General features: G+C 58.3%; 3 protein-coding genes across 3 annotated transcripts in view; all 3 read left to right on the top strand.

The window, feature by feature from the left end:
- The window catches only part of LOC119706656 (protocadherin gamma-A6-like), a 206,834-nt gene that overhangs the window by 79,704 nt on the left and 109,110 nt on the right, over window positions 1-18,020 (top strand). The gene's annotated exons all lie outside the window — the stretch shown is intronic.
- LOC119706640 (protocadherin gamma-A12-like) lies at window positions 845-3,473 on the top strand. Its single transcript, XM_038150557.1, has one exon. It carries the CDS (start codon window positions 918-920, stop codon window positions 3,471-3,473), a length of 2,556 nt encoding a protein of 851 aa, XP_038006485.1. The 5' UTR covers window positions 845-917.
- Window positions 9,768-12,414, top strand: LOC119706639 (protocadherin gamma-B5-like). The gene has a single exon (XM_038150556.1). The coding sequence runs from the start codon at window positions 9,922-9,924 to the stop codon at window positions 12,412-12,414; it is 2,493 nt and encodes an 830-aa protein (XP_038006484.1). The 5' UTR covers window positions 9,768-9,921.

Below are 18,020 nucleotides of genomic sequence, written 5' to 3'. Positions count from 1 at the left end.
GACAGTTAGATGAGTAGTTGACTAACGAGCTTCAGTGCTTCACACAATGATTTATGAAAAAAGGAAACCGGAGTGATTTGATTAAATGTAAATCTGTATGAACTAAGGTGAACTAGGTGTATCGTTGGAGAATATTTTAAATAATTGAAGTCCTGAAACTTTCTTTTGAGAGTTTCAGCTGCGTCTTTATTTTTACCCGTAATTCAATTCTGTAACAATTGGCTCCCTGACTTCAGGAAGCGTGCAATTGCTGCCGACCCGTTCGCGTTAATAAACCTGAGAGCTCTGGATTTTTTGGTTGTGATCTCTTCCCGTTTTCTCTCTGAGAGCCTGTTGTTGAAGATGCTTTTGAACAAAAAGGATAAGAGTAACAGTAGGCTACAGGGTGAAATACGAAATATGTGTTTTAATTTACATGTAATGACCTAAGTAAGAGATGAGTTTCCCGTGCTGTTGAGGAACCCCGCCCAAGGAATGCCTCTGCCGCCCTCCCGAAGTTGATAGCCTGGAGGATGGAAGCAGAGAGCGGCTGGAGAAATGCGGAGGCAGGAGATCGGCGCTGGACGAAAAGCGACATGTCCGTGGCGCCTGTCGCCTGTGCGGAGCAAGGCAGGGCGGGCAGCGCCGGGCAGCGCTCGGTGCCTGCAGTGCCGGGAGGAGGCTGCGGGCGCCGCTGTTGACCGAGAGGAGCGAGAGGGAGCTCGGAGCGCCGCAGCCCCGCCCGCTGCGGAGCGGCTCAGTCGCTCGCTCGCTCGTTCCCTGTCCGAACGTGCGGTCCGCGATCGTCCCCGCGGTGCCGGTCCATTGTGCAGCCAGGCGGAGGCAGCGGCAGCGGCGCACGGTGCAGGAGCTGAGAGCATTGAGCGGCAGCGGGATTGGATCGGCGGTGTTGCGGTGCCGGCGGTGCCGCGGCGGCGATGTGCGCGGCGGGGAGGCGCTGGGGCCGGCGGCAGCGAGCTCTGCTCTGGGCCGTGCTGCTGGCAGCGTGGGAGGCGGCGTGGGGGCAGCTGCGCTACTCGGTGCCCGAGGAGATGCCCAAGGGCTCCTTCGTGGGCGACGTGGCCAGGGACCTGGGGCTGCAGCTGCCAGCGCTCCAAGACCGCGGTGTCCACATCATAGACAGAGGTCGGACTCAATACTTCTCTCTGCACGGGAAGACGGGACATTTAGTGACAGCGGAGAGGATCGACAGAGAGCAGCTGTGCGAGAGCATGCACCAATGCGTGCTGCGCTGTGAGCTGATAGTGGAGGGCCAGATGCAGGTTTATGGAATCCAAGTGGAAATCACGGACATTAACGACAACGCGCCCAGCTTCCGAGAGGCAGAAAAAGAATTGAGAGTAAGCGAGATGACAGCCCCAGGGTCGCGGTTTCCCCTGGCCGAGGCTCACGACTCGGATTCTGGCCGGAATTCCCTGCAGAGCTACGAGCTGAGCGGTGACGAGCACTTCTCGCTGGCCGTGCAGGCGGGCCCCGGCGGCGATCAGCGTCCCGAGCTGGTGCTGGCGAAGGCGCTGGACCGGGAGGAGGCGGCGTTTCACGAGCTGGTGCTGCGGGCGATGGACGGCGGCGATCCGGCCCGGACGGGCACGGCTCGGATCCGCGTGACCGTGGTGGATGCGAACGACAACGCGCCGGTGTTCAGCCAGGCGGAGTACACGGTGCGTGTGCCCGAGGACGTGCCCGTGGGCTCCACCCTCGTCACCGTTACGGCCTCCGACAGAGACGACGGGTTAAACGGACATATTAAATACTCGTTAAAGAAAATCACAGAAAAAGCCTCGCAGATTTTCGAGCTGGACGACGACACGGGAGCGATCACCCTGTTACGGAGCCTGGACTTTGAGGAAGGCAATTTCTATGAACTAGAAGTGCAGGCACATGATGGGGAAGGCCTTTCCGACACTTCCAAAGTTGTAGTTACCGTAACAGATGTGAACGACAACGCTCCCGAACTCACCGTGTCTTCGGCGCTGAGTGAGATCTCTGAGGATGCGCCGTCCGGGACCGTCGTAGCCCTGCTGCACGTGCAGGACCGGGACTCGGGGGCGAATGGCGAGGTGAGCTGTTCCCTCGAAGGGGGCGTCCCGTTCCGGCTGGAGAAGTCCTATGAAGATTACTTCCGTGTGGTGACAGCGGGAGAGCTGGACCGGGAGCAGGTGTCGGAGTACAACGTGACGGTGCGGGCGGCCGACGGCGGGCGGCCGGCGCTGCAGAGCAGCGCGGTGCTGGCGCTGCGGGTGCTGGACGTGAACGACAACGCGCCGGTGTTCGCGGAGGAGCGCTACAGCGCGCGGCTGGCGGAGAACAACGCGGCGGGCGCGCTGGTGCTGACGGTGCGCGCCACGGACGCGGACTGGGGGCAGAACGCGCGCGTGCGCTACCGGCTGGCGGAGGGGCGGGTGCGGGGCGCGCCGCTGTCGTCGTACGTGTCGGTGCAGGCGGAGACGGGCGCGCTGTACGCGCTGCGCTCCTTGGACTACGAGCAGCTGCGCGAGCTGCAGCTGTGGGTGCGTGCGGAGGACGGCGGCGCGCCGGCGCTCGGCAGCAACGTGTCGGTGCGGCTGGAGGTGCTGGACGAGAACGACAACGCGCCGCAGGTGCTGTACCCGCCGGCGGCCGCGGCGCTGGGCTCGGGCGCCGCGTGGTCGGGCGTGGAGCTGGCGCCGCGGCGCTCGGAGGCCGGCGCGCTGGTGGCCAAGGTGGTGGCGGTGGACGCGGACGCGGGGCAGAACGCGTGGCTGTCCTACGAGCTGGCCAAGGCCACGGAGCCGGGGCTGTTCCGCGTGGGGCTGCACAGCGGCGAGGTGCGCACGGCGCGCTCGCCGCTGGCCCGCGACGCGGCGCGCCACAGCCTGGTGGTGCTGGTGCGGGACCACGGGCGGCCGGCGCTGTCGGCCACGGCCACGCTGAGCGTGGTGCTGGCCGAGAGCGTGGCCGAGCTGCTGGCCGAGCTGGGCAGCGCGGCCGACGAGGCGGCGGCGCCGGGCGAGCCGGCCGCCAGCCTGACGCGCTGGCTCGTGCTGGCCGTGGCCGCCGTGTCGTGCCTCTTCGTGGCCTTCCTGCTGCTGCTGCTGGCGCTGCGCCTGCGCCGCTGCCACCGCCGCCAGCTGCTGCCGCCGGACGGCGGCGCCTTGCGCGGCGTGCCCGTGTCGCACTTCGTGGGCATCGACGGCGTGCGCGCCTTCCTGCAGTCCTACTCGCACGACGTGTCGCTCACGGCCGACTCGCGCAAGAGCCAGCTGCGCCTCTCGGCCGCCGCCTGCTGCGACACCCTCCCGGCCCGGCCGCCGCCCGACGAGCCCGCGCCGCTGCTCGGGGACGAGGACCCTGCCGGCGCCCTCCCCGCGGATCCCGCCCCTCCCTCGGTGAGTTTCTCTTCGGTCCAGGTTTTCTCCACCACGCTTTCTCCTCGTGCTGTCGAGCACTTTCTCCGCCGTGTTGTCTGTCTTGATCAGGAGATTTTGCTTTAAAGCCTGGTGAAGTTTCCTTTGGTAAAAATCTGAAGGCTGGTGCCCGTTGCTGTCGTTATGTGAACATAGGGTGGGTCCTCAGCCTTCCAGTTAGAGAAGAAGGAAAGACAGCGAAGGCTGCCGCTGGCAGGCTGTTCGTTAGATCCGAAGTTTGGGTATTGATCCGGTTCCAGGTGTTGTTCCCCTGTGTCAGCTGTGCTCTGTAGAATCTGTGTTGCTGTCAGCTTTAGCTCTTCTGAAGGGATGAATCTCGTTATTAAGAAATACAACTTTATAGCAGGCTCCTGTGTGTTCCCAAGAGCACATGTGCCTTAAGAGGTAGAATGTGTGTTGAACCAAATGCTGTTTGCTTTGTGTGGAACCTCTCTCAGCATTCCTGTTACCCGTTATCACTCTCCATGATACACAGTGGAGGTCAGCAGGAATAGTGTTTGCATCATCCGTGCTTTGGTTGTGTCGCCAAGAGAGGATTGGACCAGGCAACAAGTGGTCCCTGATGATGTGTGTCTGCCTGTTATGAAGGTGAAGGATCCTCTTAAAGTTGTGTCTCTTTGAAAAGTCTGAGGGTGGCTGCATGTGGAGGAGGAATTGCAGGAGGAAATGGCAGAACTGCTTTGGTTGGTGCTTGTTTTCTAAGGTAGAGCTTTGTCAGATGGGGCTGGATGAGCCTTGGCTAGAAAAGATTTAGCGTGGCAAGAGAATTGCCTGGATGGGAAGGGAGAGACTGAAGGTGCAGCAGGAGATACAAGGTTGTCATAGCTCCCTGTGAGCAGATATTCCCTGAGTCAGTGTCTCTTGGAGACTGCTGGGCTTTTCCTTTGAGGCCCATGAAGTCTCTTCAGAGAACTTCAGTGAGCAGCAAATGCAGCTGGCACAGCACAGAGATGTACAGAGAGCTGTGTGGACTTGGTGGTGGGAAGAAAAATGGTCTGTGGAGCTGGGCCCCCCGTGTCACGTGTTTTTGAGATATTTGGGTGAAAGGACACCAGGGATGGTGTGAAGGGTTGGAAATCTGAGTGCTGTGAGCCGTGCGTGAATGTCTGCTGAAAGACTCCCGGGAATGTTTTCCTCCATTCCCTGTCCAGCTCCTATCTCTAGGATGAAGCAATGTGAGGTTCATCTCCCCAGAGTAATTGTCTAGAAGATCTGCATTCCAGCTGCATGGAGAACCCTGTGAGGTTCTTGCTCAGTGTATTCTTGTCATCCTAACTGACTCACTTCAACGCTTAATTTTGTACTTATGCCTGATGCTGTATGGAAATTGCAAGCTGTGTTTTCAGTGTCTATAAACAACGGCGTTGATCATCTACTCTGAGTTATATAACCCAGCAGAGTGTTGTGAGCTCTTCAACTCTGCAGGTGTTGACTTTGAGTCTCGTTCTTCTGGTGATCTGAAGATGGTTCTTTCATGTTTGTAGGTGAAAAGGGAGAGACTTCCATAGACATGTTTCTTGAAAATGTCTCTCTAGTAAATGCTTTTCTTGTCCCATGGCTAGGGTGAGATGTCAAATCGTAGCAATAGGAAGGAGATACTCTCCGAGCAACTCTTCTTTTGATGGAGTCTCTCTAAATTGTGAAGATCTGTGCTGAGCACGGGAGCTGTGAAGGGTTAGGAGGGAATGCTGGGTGTGTGGTGTGTGAGGAGGTCCTGGTGGAGACATGGCATGTGTTGTGCTGATGCCCAGGGCTATTGCTGGCCCTCTGAAAATGAGTCAGGAGGAGCCTTATGATTTCCAGTTGTGTGGTTTGGACTGAAATGGCCCAGTTTGGGCTCCATGTTCCTTTGCATCGGGAGTGGTAGTCTCACATCCTGTGAGGAGTCCATGTGCTGAAGCATGGTGGTGTTGCCTTTGAGGTGATACTGGGGTGTGTGGGTCTGTGCCAGAGCTGGTAATAATTTATGGCCTACAGGACATTTCCCACTTGATCAAATAACTGGGAGAAGAGAATACTCCTAGTTGTGATGCTTGGGCTCTGAGAAGCTGTGCACATGAGTTTTCTTCCAGTGGTGTCTGTGTGCAAAGTTGGCTGTCCTGTTGTGTTTGGAGAGAGAGAAGAAGTCTGTGTCTCCAGAGGCAGGGCTGGTGCTGGAGTTCACTGTGCTGCAGTTCAAAATGCAGGAATGAATGGTGTCCAGTTCTGTTTGTGCCAGGAGTTAGCTGAGGCCCACAGCTGTGGTTCCAAGCTTTTTCTTCCTCTTGCTATCCAAGGACATGACAGTCTGGGGCCTGTGTAGTGAGCTCCTGTGTGAGGCCCCTGTGTGTTGGTTCCAGTCCAGTTTCCTGGGCTGTGTATATACTGCAGGTGACCAATCTGCAAGGGGAGGCCGTGACTGATACTCTCCTGGTGTTTGCCCATTCCTGGCTGGGTTGCTTGAGGTTTTCTTTGATTATTTGTTTGGTTTGGTTGGGTTTGGGTTTGGGTTGTTTGTTGGTTTGTTTGTATTTTTGTCAAGGAGTAAAGCTGATCCTCCCAGCTGTGCCTGGCAATCCTGCAAACTGCAAACCATGTAATTCTTCCGTGGGGAGAGTATCTCTCCTCCATCCCTTGAAGCTGTACATGTAATCATATTATCCTGGAAACACAGAATCATGGAATGGTTTGTGCTGCAAAGGACCTTAAAGCTGCTCTTGTTCCAGCTCCTGTGCCATGGGCAGGGGCATCTTCCACCAGAGCAGGTTGCTCAGAGCCCCGGCCAGCCTGACCTTGGATATTTCCTTCCAGAAATACAACTTCATGAAGGGATGTTTGCCCAAGGCGTTGCTTTCTCTGTGGCCAACGTGGAGCCAAACTGTTGGTTTGTGTTGCTGGTGAAAGGGAAGGCTGTGAATGCAGAGTGAGGAGGGTGAGAGCTCAGTTCTGTGCCGGGCAAATCGGTGACTCAGTGTGGGTTTGGCAGAGGAATGGTTTGATTTTGTGCTTGGTGCCAAGGGCAGAGCCATTGCTGTTCTGATCCTGGTTTCTCTGTCATGAACGACAATGACTGTCCTCCCACAGTAATATTTTTTATCATAACTGTTTGTGTAGAAGCATAATTGTTGGCTGGAAGAGGCAATTAATCCTGTGTGAAACCTCCATTATCCTATATGTCTGTGCAACATCGTGCTATAGAGTTTTTTCAGAATTGTAATTTTACTTTCCTTCAGGCCTTTGTTTCCAGGAAGGGTGCAGCTCATTTCCACAATTCTGGTCATTACTGTTAAATATGAAACACTGACTGTGGCTTTTCAGCACATCTTTACTTCAGTCACTTAAGACTGAACAGTGTGTGGGGAATAGGAAGCAGAAGTGATGGGGGAATCTGTTGTAATTTGTCAGAAGATTTACCTTGAGGAAAAGGCTGAAGAGAAGCTGTATAAAGTGATGGTTTCATAACTGTGCAAGATGAGCACCCATGCAGTAGAAAATGTTGGTGAGATGTTGACAAATTCTTCAAATGAACCCGCCCCCCTGCTGTGCTGTCTAAGTCCTCAGGGTCACACTTGCAGCTTGAGACCTCAGTGACTTCCAGTTGCTCTCAGGGATGGATTTTAAGGCCTGCAATAAAGGCCTGGAAGTCTTCATTTGAGCATCTCTGTCTCCTTTAGGTCTTCCAGTGCTTCCTTGCTTTATCTGACACATGTTTTGCGTATTTCTGTGGGGTTTTTATGTCACTTTGGTTTTTCCTTGATTTAATCTGTATACTTGTTATTATCAACAACCCATATTCTCTTAGGAACGTATGGTGTGCTAATGTCTGCTGATCTTCTTGCAGTGGGAGTGGAAAGTAGGAGATGTGAGAGTGACTTTGTGTTCTGTTCCTATTGGGAGAAATAGATGTAAACATGACTTTGGTAGACTTTGCCTCTCTGTGGAACAGAGCATGTGATAAAGATGGGGAGCAGATTCCCTCTCAGCCAATGCTGTGGTGAGCCATTCTCAGTTGGATGACTGCTGATCTTTTAGTAGGGTTGTTTATCATTTGTGTGCTCTGGAATCCCTCAGCTCCTTCTCCTCACGGTGGTGAGCAGACAATTGTACCTCCGTTCATGGTGTGGCTGCAGTGCATGATCACCTCATGATAGATTTGAGCAGGGAGGAGATGGCCACAAGCAAAACCTGAGAGTGGCCTGGCGTGGAAGACAGAGCAGAGAGGGGAGCTCTGTGTGTGAGGCTGGAGAAGAACTCGGTCATTGCCGTGCTTGTCACATGTCGTGGATGACACCAGGCTGGGCGTGATGGAGGGCAGTGTGATTTGAGTTGCTTCTGTAGGGCAAGGGAGACCTAGCAGAAGTTGTTGCATCTGTCCATTTCCATGTGTTTCCAACTCTTGCCATGCTGGTTGTGATGAGCTCAGGCTCAGGGTGTCTGATCCCATGTGGAAAGTCTCCTCTGTGCCAGCTGCCCGAGTGCAGGTGCAGCTCCCACTGACACCTGTGATGTTGCAGCTGTGCAGAGGAAGGGTTTCATGAGCACTCCTGGTGTGCTCACGCAGGAACATTTGGTCTGTGCTGTAAAATGCAGAATCATCTCTGCTGGAGTCATCAAAGGGCAGAGTGGCCGCCCAGCCCAGCCCAGATTGCCCCGCGCAGAGCAGGGGCCAGTGGGAGAAGGTGTGCAGTGTCCCCCAGGCCATGGCCCAGAGGAACATGCTGGGCAATCAGCTGGAGGCTGTGAAATGGCTGCGGAGCAGGCTGGAGAGGCAGCTGCAGAGAGTTACAGACGGTGGCTGCGTGTCCAGGTGGAGAGCAGTGACTTGTGCTGTCCCTCCAGGGCCTGACTGGGCCCAGTTCTGTTCCGCAGCTTGGTGGCCGATGGCATTGAGTCACCTTCAGGCAGCTGGCAGCTGACACCGACTGGAGCTGATTCTCGGGAGGGCAGAGATGGCAGCCAGGGACAGGCTGGAGAAGGGGCCCCGTGCAAGCATCATGGAATGGATCAAAGTGCCAGGTGCTGCACGGGGCTGGGGCAATCCCCAGTTTCCAGAGAGAGTGGGGGATAGGGAAGAGCTTTGCAGAGAAGCGCTTTGGGTGATTGCTGGGTGCTAAGGTGGGACATGAGCTGCCCATGGGCACCTGCTGCTCCCTCCAAGGGTGTCCTGCAGTGCATGACAAGCACTCTGCCCGGCAGGTCCAGGGAGGTTCTTCCCCCCCTCTGAACTCTTTTTGTGAGAGCATAGACTGCATGCAGGTGTTGGGCCAATATCCCAATGGACAGGCCAGAGTTCCCAGAAGGATCACGAGAGTGGCACGAGGGCTGGAACCTTTCTGTTATGCAGAAGGACTGAAGGAGCTTAGGTCTTAAAGACCTAAGCATGGAGAATGGATACCTTTTTGTAGACTTTTAAATGTTTGTTTGTGCTGTTTCAGTTTATGAGTAAGCATATAGGAAATGTGGACAGAACTCTGTTTACCTGGGCTAGTTGTTCTAGAACAGCAGAGCAATGTTTTTAAGTAAAAGAAGGGATGTTTTGATTAGGAGAAAGCTTTTCAGTGTGGCTTGTGAGGAAATGGAAGATATTGCCCAAAGAAGTTTTGGGGGTGCCTCCAACATTCAAGTCTATCAGGAAGTGTTCCTGCTCCTGTCAGAGCTGTGGAACAAATGGCCTTTAGAAAAAAGTTTAAGTTGAAAACCTAAAATATCTTTTGGCTCTATGAAGGACTCAGGGTTGCTTTGTACTTTCCATTGTCAGGTGCTCAGATACGGAGATGCAGATGAAGCAAATGTAATGAGTCAGAAACAAAAGAGTAAATATTATTCTGCAGTCGGTCTAGGGGATGCTTACATTGCTATAGGTTGATCGAGATGTCTAACTAATTAATCCCAGATAATAAAAGGACAGTTGAGGACAAGTGCAAAAAAGCTGTTGAAGTCTTCCCTATATTATCGGTTATTGCTGGATTGCTGGTGTTAATGGACCATCATTTTATTAAGAGCGGCTGAATTCCATTCTATACTGCCCTGCCATGAATATTTGCTTCTGACTGTAGAATGTGACTGCAAAGAATGCCCTGAAAGCACGCGACAGGACATTTCAGAGAGAAACGGCTCGTAGTGGAGTTACGGAAGTTCTTCTGCGCGGGCGGTGGGCAGCGGGGAGCGGCGCCGGGGCCGGTGCAGCCGCTGAGCCGCGCCCAAAGCCGGGCCCCGCCGAGCGCGGCCATCGGGCGGCTGCAGCGGCGCGGCGGCGCCTCCGGGTGTCGCTGTTGGCCGCCGCCGAGCGGCGCTGGAGCCGCCGCCGCCGCCGCCGCCGCAGCGTCCTGCCCCCGCAGGCTGCTCGCTCGCCCGGCGCCGGCCACAGCGGCAGCGGCAGCGGCAGCGGCCGCAGCAGCGGCGGCGAGAGGCGGCGAGAGGCGGCGCGCCGAGCTCGGTGCCTTTCGGCGGTGTCGGCCGCGGGCGGCGAGAGCGGCTGGAAGGGCGGCGGGGCGGCGGCAGGAGGCAGGAGCGCGGCGAGCGCGGCGGGCAGAGAATGGCGGGGAGGCGGCGGCAGAGGCGCGGGCCGGGCGGCGGGCGAGCGCTGCTGGCCGCGGTGCTGCTGTGCGTGTGCTGCCGGGCGGCGGCCGAGCGGGTCCGCTACGCCATCGCCGAGGAGCTGGGCAGAGGCTCGCTCGTGGGGCCGCTGGCGCGGGACCTGGGGCTCAGCGCCGACGAGCTGCCGGCGCGCAAGCTGCAGGTGGCGTCTGCCGGCAAGAAGCAGCTGAAATACTTCACGGTGGATGAGGAGAACGGGAACCTGTACGTGAACGAGAGGCTGGACCGGGAGGAGATGTGCGGCGACTCGGCGACCTGCTCCGTCAACTTCGAGGCGCTGGTGCACAACCCGCTGAACGTTTTCCACGTCGAGGTGTCCATCGAGGACGTGAACGACAACGCACCCCGCTTTCTGAAGGATAGCATCAATTTTGAAATTATTGAATCTACACCTCCTGGCGCCCGATTTTCTGTGGGTGTTGCCGAGGACGCGGACGTGGGCAGTAACTCGCTTCAGAGCTACGAGCTGGAGGCCAACGGGTTCTTTACGGTGGAGGTGAAGGACCGGCAGGACGGCAGCAAATCCGCGGAGCTGGTGCTGCGGCACTCGCTGGACCGGGAGAGCGAGCCGAGCCTGCGTCTGACACTGACTGCGCTGGATGGCGGAGACCCGCCCCGGAGTGGCACCGCCCAGCTCTGGATCAACGTCACCGACGCCAATGACAACCCACCCGTGTTCGCGCAGGACCGGTACCGCGTCTCCCTGCGCGAGGACGCGCCTCCGGGATCGACGGTGCTGAACATCTCTGCCTCTGATGCTGACGCCGGCACCAACGCCCACATAACTTACGGTCTTGGGAAGACGCCGGCTAAGGTGCTTCAGAAGTTCCTGGTGAATGCGGAGAGCGGGAAGATCACACTGCAGGAGGCTCTGGACTTCGAGGACACGAGAGGCTATACGCTACTAGTGGAAGCAAGGGATGGAGGTGGTTTGGAGGCGCACTGTGAAGTAGAAGTGGAGGTACTGGATGTGAACGACAACGCCCCGGAAATCACCATTCTGTCACTGTCTAGCCCGGTTCCCGAGGACGCACCGGTGGGCACTGTGGTGGCCGTGCTGAACGTGAACGACCTGGACTCGGGCGAGAACGGTCAGGTGTCGTGCGAGCTGTCGGGCGAGGCGCCGCTGTCGCTGGTGGCGTCGTCGGGCGGCTCGTACAAGGTGGTGACGGCGAGCGCGCTGGACCGCGAGCAGGCGTGCGAGCACCGCGTGACGGTGGTGGCCCGGGACCGGGGCAGGCCGGCGCTGCGGAGCAGCAGGGAGCTGGTGCTGGAGGTGTCGGACGTGAACGACAACGCGCCGGTGTTCGAGGAGGCGGCGTACAGCGCGTACGTGGCGGAGAACAACGCGGCGGGCGCGCTGGTGCTGCGCGTGCAGGCGCGGGACGCGGACGCGGACGCCAACGGGCGCGTGAGCTACTGGCTGGCGGGCGGCAGCGCGGGCGCGGCGGGCGCGGCGCCGCTCGTGTCGGTGGAGGCGCGGAGCGGCGCGCTGTACGCGCAGCGCTCCTTGGACTACGAGCGGTGCCGCGAGTTCGCGGTGGCCGTGCGGGCGCAGGACGGCGGCTCGCCGGCGCGCAGCTCCACGGCCACGGTGCGCGTCTTCGTGCTGGACCGCAACGACAACGCGCCCAGGGTGCTGTGGCCGGCGGCGGCGGCGGCGGCGGCGGGAGAGGCGGCGGGAGGGGCGGCGGCGCCTTTCGAGGTGGTGCCGCGCTCGGCCGAGGCCGGCTACCTGGTGGCCAAGGTGGTGGCGGTGGACGCGGACGCGGGGCGCAACGCGTGGCTGTCGTACGAGCTGGTGGCGGCGTCGGAGCCGGCGCTGTTCCGCGTGGGGCTGCACAGCGGCGAGGTGCGCACGGCGCGCGCCGTGTCCGAGCGGGACGCGGCCAAGCAGCGTGTGGTGGCCGTGGTGAAGGACCACGGGCAGCCGGCGCTGTCGGCCACGGCCACGCTGCACGTGGTGCTGGCCGAGAGCTTGCAGGAGGCGCTGCCGGAGCTGAGCGAGCGGCCGGCGGGCGCCGAGGCGGCGGCGGCGGCGGCGGCCGAGCTGCAGTTCTACCTGGTGCTGGCGCTGGCGCTGCTGTCGGCGCTCTTGGTGCTGAGCGTGGCGCTGGCCGTGCTGGCGCGGCTGCGCCGGGCCGGGCCGCCCGCCGTGCTGCGCTGCCTGGGCGCGCAGCGCTTCTCGCTGGCCGGCGCCGCCTTCCCGGCCGACTTCTGCGAGGGCACCTTGCCCTACTCCTACAACCTGTGCGTGGCGCCGCCGGCCCGCGCCCCGCCCGAGGCCGCTTGGCCGCCGCCGCCGGTGCCCATCCTGTCGGCGGAGGAGCTTCTGGCCGGGGATTCCTGCGACAAGCCGAGCCCGAGCAGTAACCTTCTTGTGGGAGAGCCGCCGGCCGACCCGGATGCAGCTCAGGTCTGTAAAGAGTGAGCTTCTTCTGGTTTAAAAATTTCGGAATCATCTTCATTGTTCACCGGGTATTCTTTGCGTAGTGTCAGTGGGGATTTGTCGTGTTTAATCCCACTTAGCGCCCAATGTTTTTCATTTTTTCTCGGTAACATCCTCAGCTGACAGGCTTCGGCAATAGCTCCGCTTTTCGGCTAGTAGCAGCCTTTGTCATTGTTTCTCCTTGTTTCTCGGAGTCGTGTTCATGTGAGTTGCACAGTCCTGTCTCTGTGTCGGACTGAATTAAGGAACGGCTATCCCCCGTTCACTGAGAGCAGGAAGCACTCGGTTCTTCCATGGTTAAAGGTTCAGCTTCAGGTTCCAGTTTTTTTCTTCAACACTTGAGGTCTGTAAATAAGAATGTGTTAGCAACATAGAAAGCAGATTGGTATTCTGTGGAAAGGAATGGCAGATTCTGCATGACGGAATTGATGAAAAAGGAAAAATAGAAAGCACTGACATATAGTGTTGGAGATATTTCCTTCCTGATGGATTTGTTCAGAAAGGGTGTGCTTGGAACTCGTGTACAGCTTTACCGAAACCCGTTATTTAAAATTGTTTTGTCCCTGTTATATTTAGCAAGCAAGCGAATATGGAAAGTTCTGTTCTTCATCCTGAGTGACAAAAGAGATTGTCGGGAGGAAACGCAGTAGTGAGGCTTGATGGCTTCGTTTATGTGTCCTTGCTCGCAGTTCGATCTCTTTTGCTCTTCATGATCTTTGCTTCATACACTGGTGAGAGTGTTGAAAGATTTCTGTTTCAGAGATTTTTTTTCTATCATTTTTTCACATAAACATTGGGTATTTTAGTAGATCACAAATATATCAAGATCAGCAAATGTTTGCATTTCTGTTTACTAGGATAGACCTCTGAGATATGAAGGGATCCCATATCAGGGGGATTGGCCAGAGGAGGGTTTAGGCGCTTGAATCAAGCCCATTTGCACATTGATTAGTGGTCAGCTCAGTTTCAAGAGTTGTACTTTTGTTCTCCGGCCCCATAATTATTTACTTGTACATCTATCGTGCGAACGTCAATTAGAGACAGTTAGATGAGTAGTTGACTAACGAGCTTCAGTGCTTCACAGATTGATTTATGAAAAAAGGAAACTGGCAGTGATTTGATTAAATGTAAATATGTATGAACTAAGGTGAACTAGGTGTATCGTTGGAGAATATTATAAATATTTGAAGTCCTGAAACTTTCTTTTGAGAGTTTCAACTGCATCTTTATTTTTACCCGTAATTCAATTCTGTAACAATTGGCTCCCTAACTTCAGGAAGCGTGCAATTGCTGCCGACCCGTTCGCCTTAATAAACCTGAGAGCTCTGGATTTTTTGGTTGTGATATCTTCCCGTTTTCTCTCTGAGAGCCTGTTGTTGAAGATGCTTTTGAACAAAAAAAGGATAAGAGTAACAATAAGCTACAGGGTGAAATACGAAATATGTCTTTTATTTACATGTAATGACCTAAGAGATGAGTTTCCCGTGGGGTTGAAGAACCCCGCCCACGGAATGCCTCTGCCGCCCTCCCGAAGGTGATAGCCTGGAGGATGGAAGCAGAGAGCGGCTGGAGAAATGCGGAGGCAGGAGATCGGCGCTGGACGAAAAGCGACATGTCCGTGGCGACTGTCGCCTGTGCGGAGCAAGGCAGGGCGGGCAGCGCCGGGCAGCGCTCGGTGCCTGCAGTGCCGGGAGGAGGCTGCGGGCGCCGCTGTTGACCGAGAGGAGCGAGAGGGAGCTCGGAGCGCCGCAGCCCCGCCCGCTGCGGAGCGGCTCAGTCGCTCGCTCGGTATCAGGCTCGGCGGAGTGCGGTCTGCGAGCGTGTCCGCGCTGCATTACCGTTCAGCAGGGAGGCAGAAAAATCGGCGACAGCACCAGGGAGGGACGAGTCAGAGCGTGAGTGGAACGCGGTGGAGCGGTGCTGCGGCGGCGATGTGCGCGGCGGGGAGGCGCTGGGGCCGGCGGCAGCGAGCTCTGCTCTGGGCCGTGCTGCTGGCAGCGTGGGAGGCGGCGTGGGGGCAGCTGCGCTACTCGGTGCCCGAGGAGATGCCCAAGGGCTCCTTCGTGGGCGACGTGGCCAAGGACCTGGGGCTGCAGCTGCCGGAGATCAGCGACCGAGGCGCTCGCGTTGTCTCCGAAGGTAGGACGCAGTATTTCGCTGTGCACGGGAAGACGGGACATTTAGTGACGGCGGAGAGGATCGACAGAGAGCAGCTGTGCGAGAGTGTGCAGCAATGCGTGCTGCGCAGTGAGCTGATAGTGGAGGGGGAAATGAAGTTTTATGAAATACACGTGGAAATCACGGATATTAACGACAACGCGCCCAGCTTCAAGGACATTGAGCTGGAACAGAAAATGAGCGAGACGACAGCCGCAGGGTCGCGGTTTCCCTTGCCCGAGGCACACGACCCGGACTCGGGCCGGAATTCCCTGCAGAGCTACGAGCTGAGCGGTGACGAGCACTTCTCGCTGGCCGTGCAGGCGGGCCCCGGCGGCGATCAGCGTCCCGAGCTGGTGCTGGCGAAGGCGCTGGACCGGGAGGAGGCGGCGTTTCACGAGCTGGTGCTGCGGGCAATGGACGGCGGCGATCCGGCCCGGACGGGCACGGCTCGGATCCGCGTGACCGTGCTGGACGCGAACGACAACGCGCCGGTGTTCAGCCAGGCGGAGTACACGGTGCGTGTGCCCGAGGACGTGCCCGTGGGCTCCATCCTCGTCACCGTAACAGCCACCGACACGGACGAGGGGCCAAACGGGCAGGTGAAATACTCGTTTAAGAAAATCACGGAGAAAGCCTCGAAGATATTTTACTTGGACACTAATGCTGGAGAGATCGCGCTCTTGCGGAGCTTGGACTTCGAGGAAGGTACCGCCTACGAACTGGAGGTGCAGGCGCATGATGGGGGCGGACTTTTCGACACTGCCAAAGTCACGATCGCCGTCACGGACATAAACGACAACGTGCCAGAGATTTCCGTGCGGTCGGCACTAAGCGAGATCTCTGAAGACGCCCCATCGGGGACGGTGGTCGCCCTGCTGCACGTGCAGGACCGGGACTCGGGGGCGAATGGCGAAGTGCGCTGCTCGCTCGACAAGGATATCCCGTTCCGCCTGCAGAGCTCTCACGGCAGCTACTACCGTGTGGTGACCGCGAGAGAGCTGGACCGGGAGCAGGTGTCGGAGTACAACGTGACGGTGCGGGCGGCCGACGGCGGGCGGCCGGCGCTGCAGAGCAGCGCGGTGCTGGCGCTGCGGGTGCTGGACGTGAACGACAACGCGCCGGTGTTCGCGGAGGAGCGCTACAGCGCGCGGCTGGCGGAGAACAACGCGGCGGGCGCGCTGGTGCTGACGGTGCGCGCCACGGACGCGGACTGGGGGCAGAACGCGCGCGTGCGCTACCGGCTGGCGGAGGGGCGGGTGCGGGGCGCGCCGCTGTCGTCGTACGTGTCGGTGCAGGCGGAGACGGGCGCGCTGTACGCGCTGCGCTCCTTGGACTACGAGCAGCTGCGCGAGCTGCAGCTGTGGGTGCGTGCGGAGGACGGCGGCGCGCCGGCGCTCGGCAGCAACGTGTCGGTGCGGCTGGAGGTGCTGGACGAGAACGACAACGCGCCGCAGGTGCTGTACCCGCCGGCGGCCGCGGCGCTGGGCTCGGGCGCCGCGTGGTCGGGCGTGGAGCTGGCGCCGCGGCGCTCGGAGGCCGGCGCGCTGGTGGCCAAGGTGGTGGCGGTGGACGCGGACGCGGGGCAGAACGCGTGGCTGTCCTACGAGCTGGCCAAGGCCACGGAGCCGGGGCTGTTCCGCGTGGGGCTGCACAGCGGCGAGGTGCGCACGGCGCGCTCGCCGCTGGCCCGCGACGCGGCGCGCCACAGCCTGGTGGTGCTGGTGCGGGACCACGGGCGGCCGGCGCTGTCGGCCACGGCCACGCTGAGCGTGGTGCTGGCCGAGAGCGTGGCCGAGCTGCTGGCCGAGCTGGGCAGCGCGGCCGACGAGGCGGCGGCGCCGGGCGAGCCGGCCGCCAGCCTGACGCGCTGGCTCGTGCTGGCCGTGGCCGCCGTGTCGTGCCTCTTCGTGGCCTTCCTGCTGCTGCTGCTGGCGCTGCGCCTGCGCCGCTGCCACCGCCGCCAGCTGCTGCCGCCGGACGGCGGCGCCTTGCGCGGCGTGCCCGTGTCGCACTTCGTGGGCATCGACGGCGTGCGCGCCTTCCTGCAGTCCTACTCGCACGACGTGTCGCTCACGGCCGACTCGCGCAAGAGCCAGCTGCGCCTCTCGGCCGCCGCCTGCTGCGACACCCTCCCGGCCCGGCCGCCGCCCGACGAGCCCGCGCCGCTGCTCGGGGACGAGGACCCTGCCGGCGCCCTCCCCGCGGATCCCGCCCCTCCCTCGGTGAGTTTCTTCGGTCCAGATTTTCTCCACCACGCTTTCTCCTGGTGCTGTCGAGCACTTTCTTCGCCGTGTTGTCTGTCTTGCTCAGGAGATTTTGCTTTAAAGCCTGGTGAAGTTTCCTTTGGTGAGAAATCTGATGGCTGGTGCCCGTTGCTGTCGCTATGTGAACATGGGGTGGGTCCTCAGCCTTCCAGTTAGAGAAGAAGGAAAGAGAGCGAAGGATGCCGCTGGCAGGCTCTTGGTTAGGTCGGAAGTTTGGGGATTGATCCGGTTCCAGGTGTGGTTCCCCTGTGTCAGCTGTGCTCTGTAGAATCTGTGTTGCTGTCAGCTTTAGCTCTTCTGAAGGGATGGATTACGTTATTAAGAAATACAACTTTATAGCAGGCTCCTGTGTGTTCCCAAGAGCACATGTGCTTGAATAGGTAGAATGTGTGTTGAACCAAATGCTGTTGGCTTTGTGTGGAACCCCTCTGAGCATTCTTTTTAGCCATTATCACTCTCCATGATACATAGTGGAGGTCAGATGAAAAATGTTTGCATCATCCATGCTTTGGTTTTGTCCTCAAGAGAGGATTGGACCAGGCAACAAGTGGTCCCTGATGATGTGTGTCTGCCTGTTATGAAGGTGAAGGATCCTCTTGAAGTTGTGTCTCTTTGAAAAGCCTGATGGTGGCTGCATGTGGAGGAGGAATTGCAGGAGGAAATGGCAGAACTGCTTTGGTTGGTGCTTGTTTTCTAAGGTAGAGCTTTGTCAGATGGGGCTGGATGAGCCTTGGCTAGAAAAGATTTAGCGTGGCAAGAGAATTGCCTGGATGGGAAGGGAGAGACTGAAGGTGCAGCAGGAGATACAAGGTTGTCATAGCTCCCTGTGAGCAGATATTCACTGAGTCAGTGTCTCTTGGAGACTGCTCGGCTTTTCCTTGGAGGCCCATGAAGTCTCTTCAGAGAACTTCAGTGAGCAGCAAATGCAGCTGGCACAGCACAGAGATGTACAGAGAGCTGTGTGAACTTGGCGGTGGGAAGAAAAATGGTCTGTGGAGCTGGGCCCCCAGCGTCACAAGTTTTTGAGCTATTTGGGTGAAGGGACACCAGGGATGGTGTGAAGGGTTGGAAATCTGAGTGCTGTGAACCGTGCGTGAATGTCTGCTGAAAGACTCCCGGGAATGTTTTCCTCCATTCCCTGTCCAGCTCCTATCTCTAGGATGA

This window comes from Motacilla alba, chromosome 13 (genome assembly GCF_015832195.1).
Source record: "Motacilla alba alba isolate MOTALB_02 chromosome 13, Motacilla_alba_V1.0_pri, whole genome shotgun sequence".
Taxonomy (NCBI): domain Eukaryota; kingdom Metazoa; phylum Chordata; class Aves; order Passeriformes; family Motacillidae; genus Motacilla; species Motacilla alba.
The sequence above is the reverse complement of the archived record's forward strand: the minus strand, read 5'-3'. Positions and strand labels throughout refer to the sequence as shown.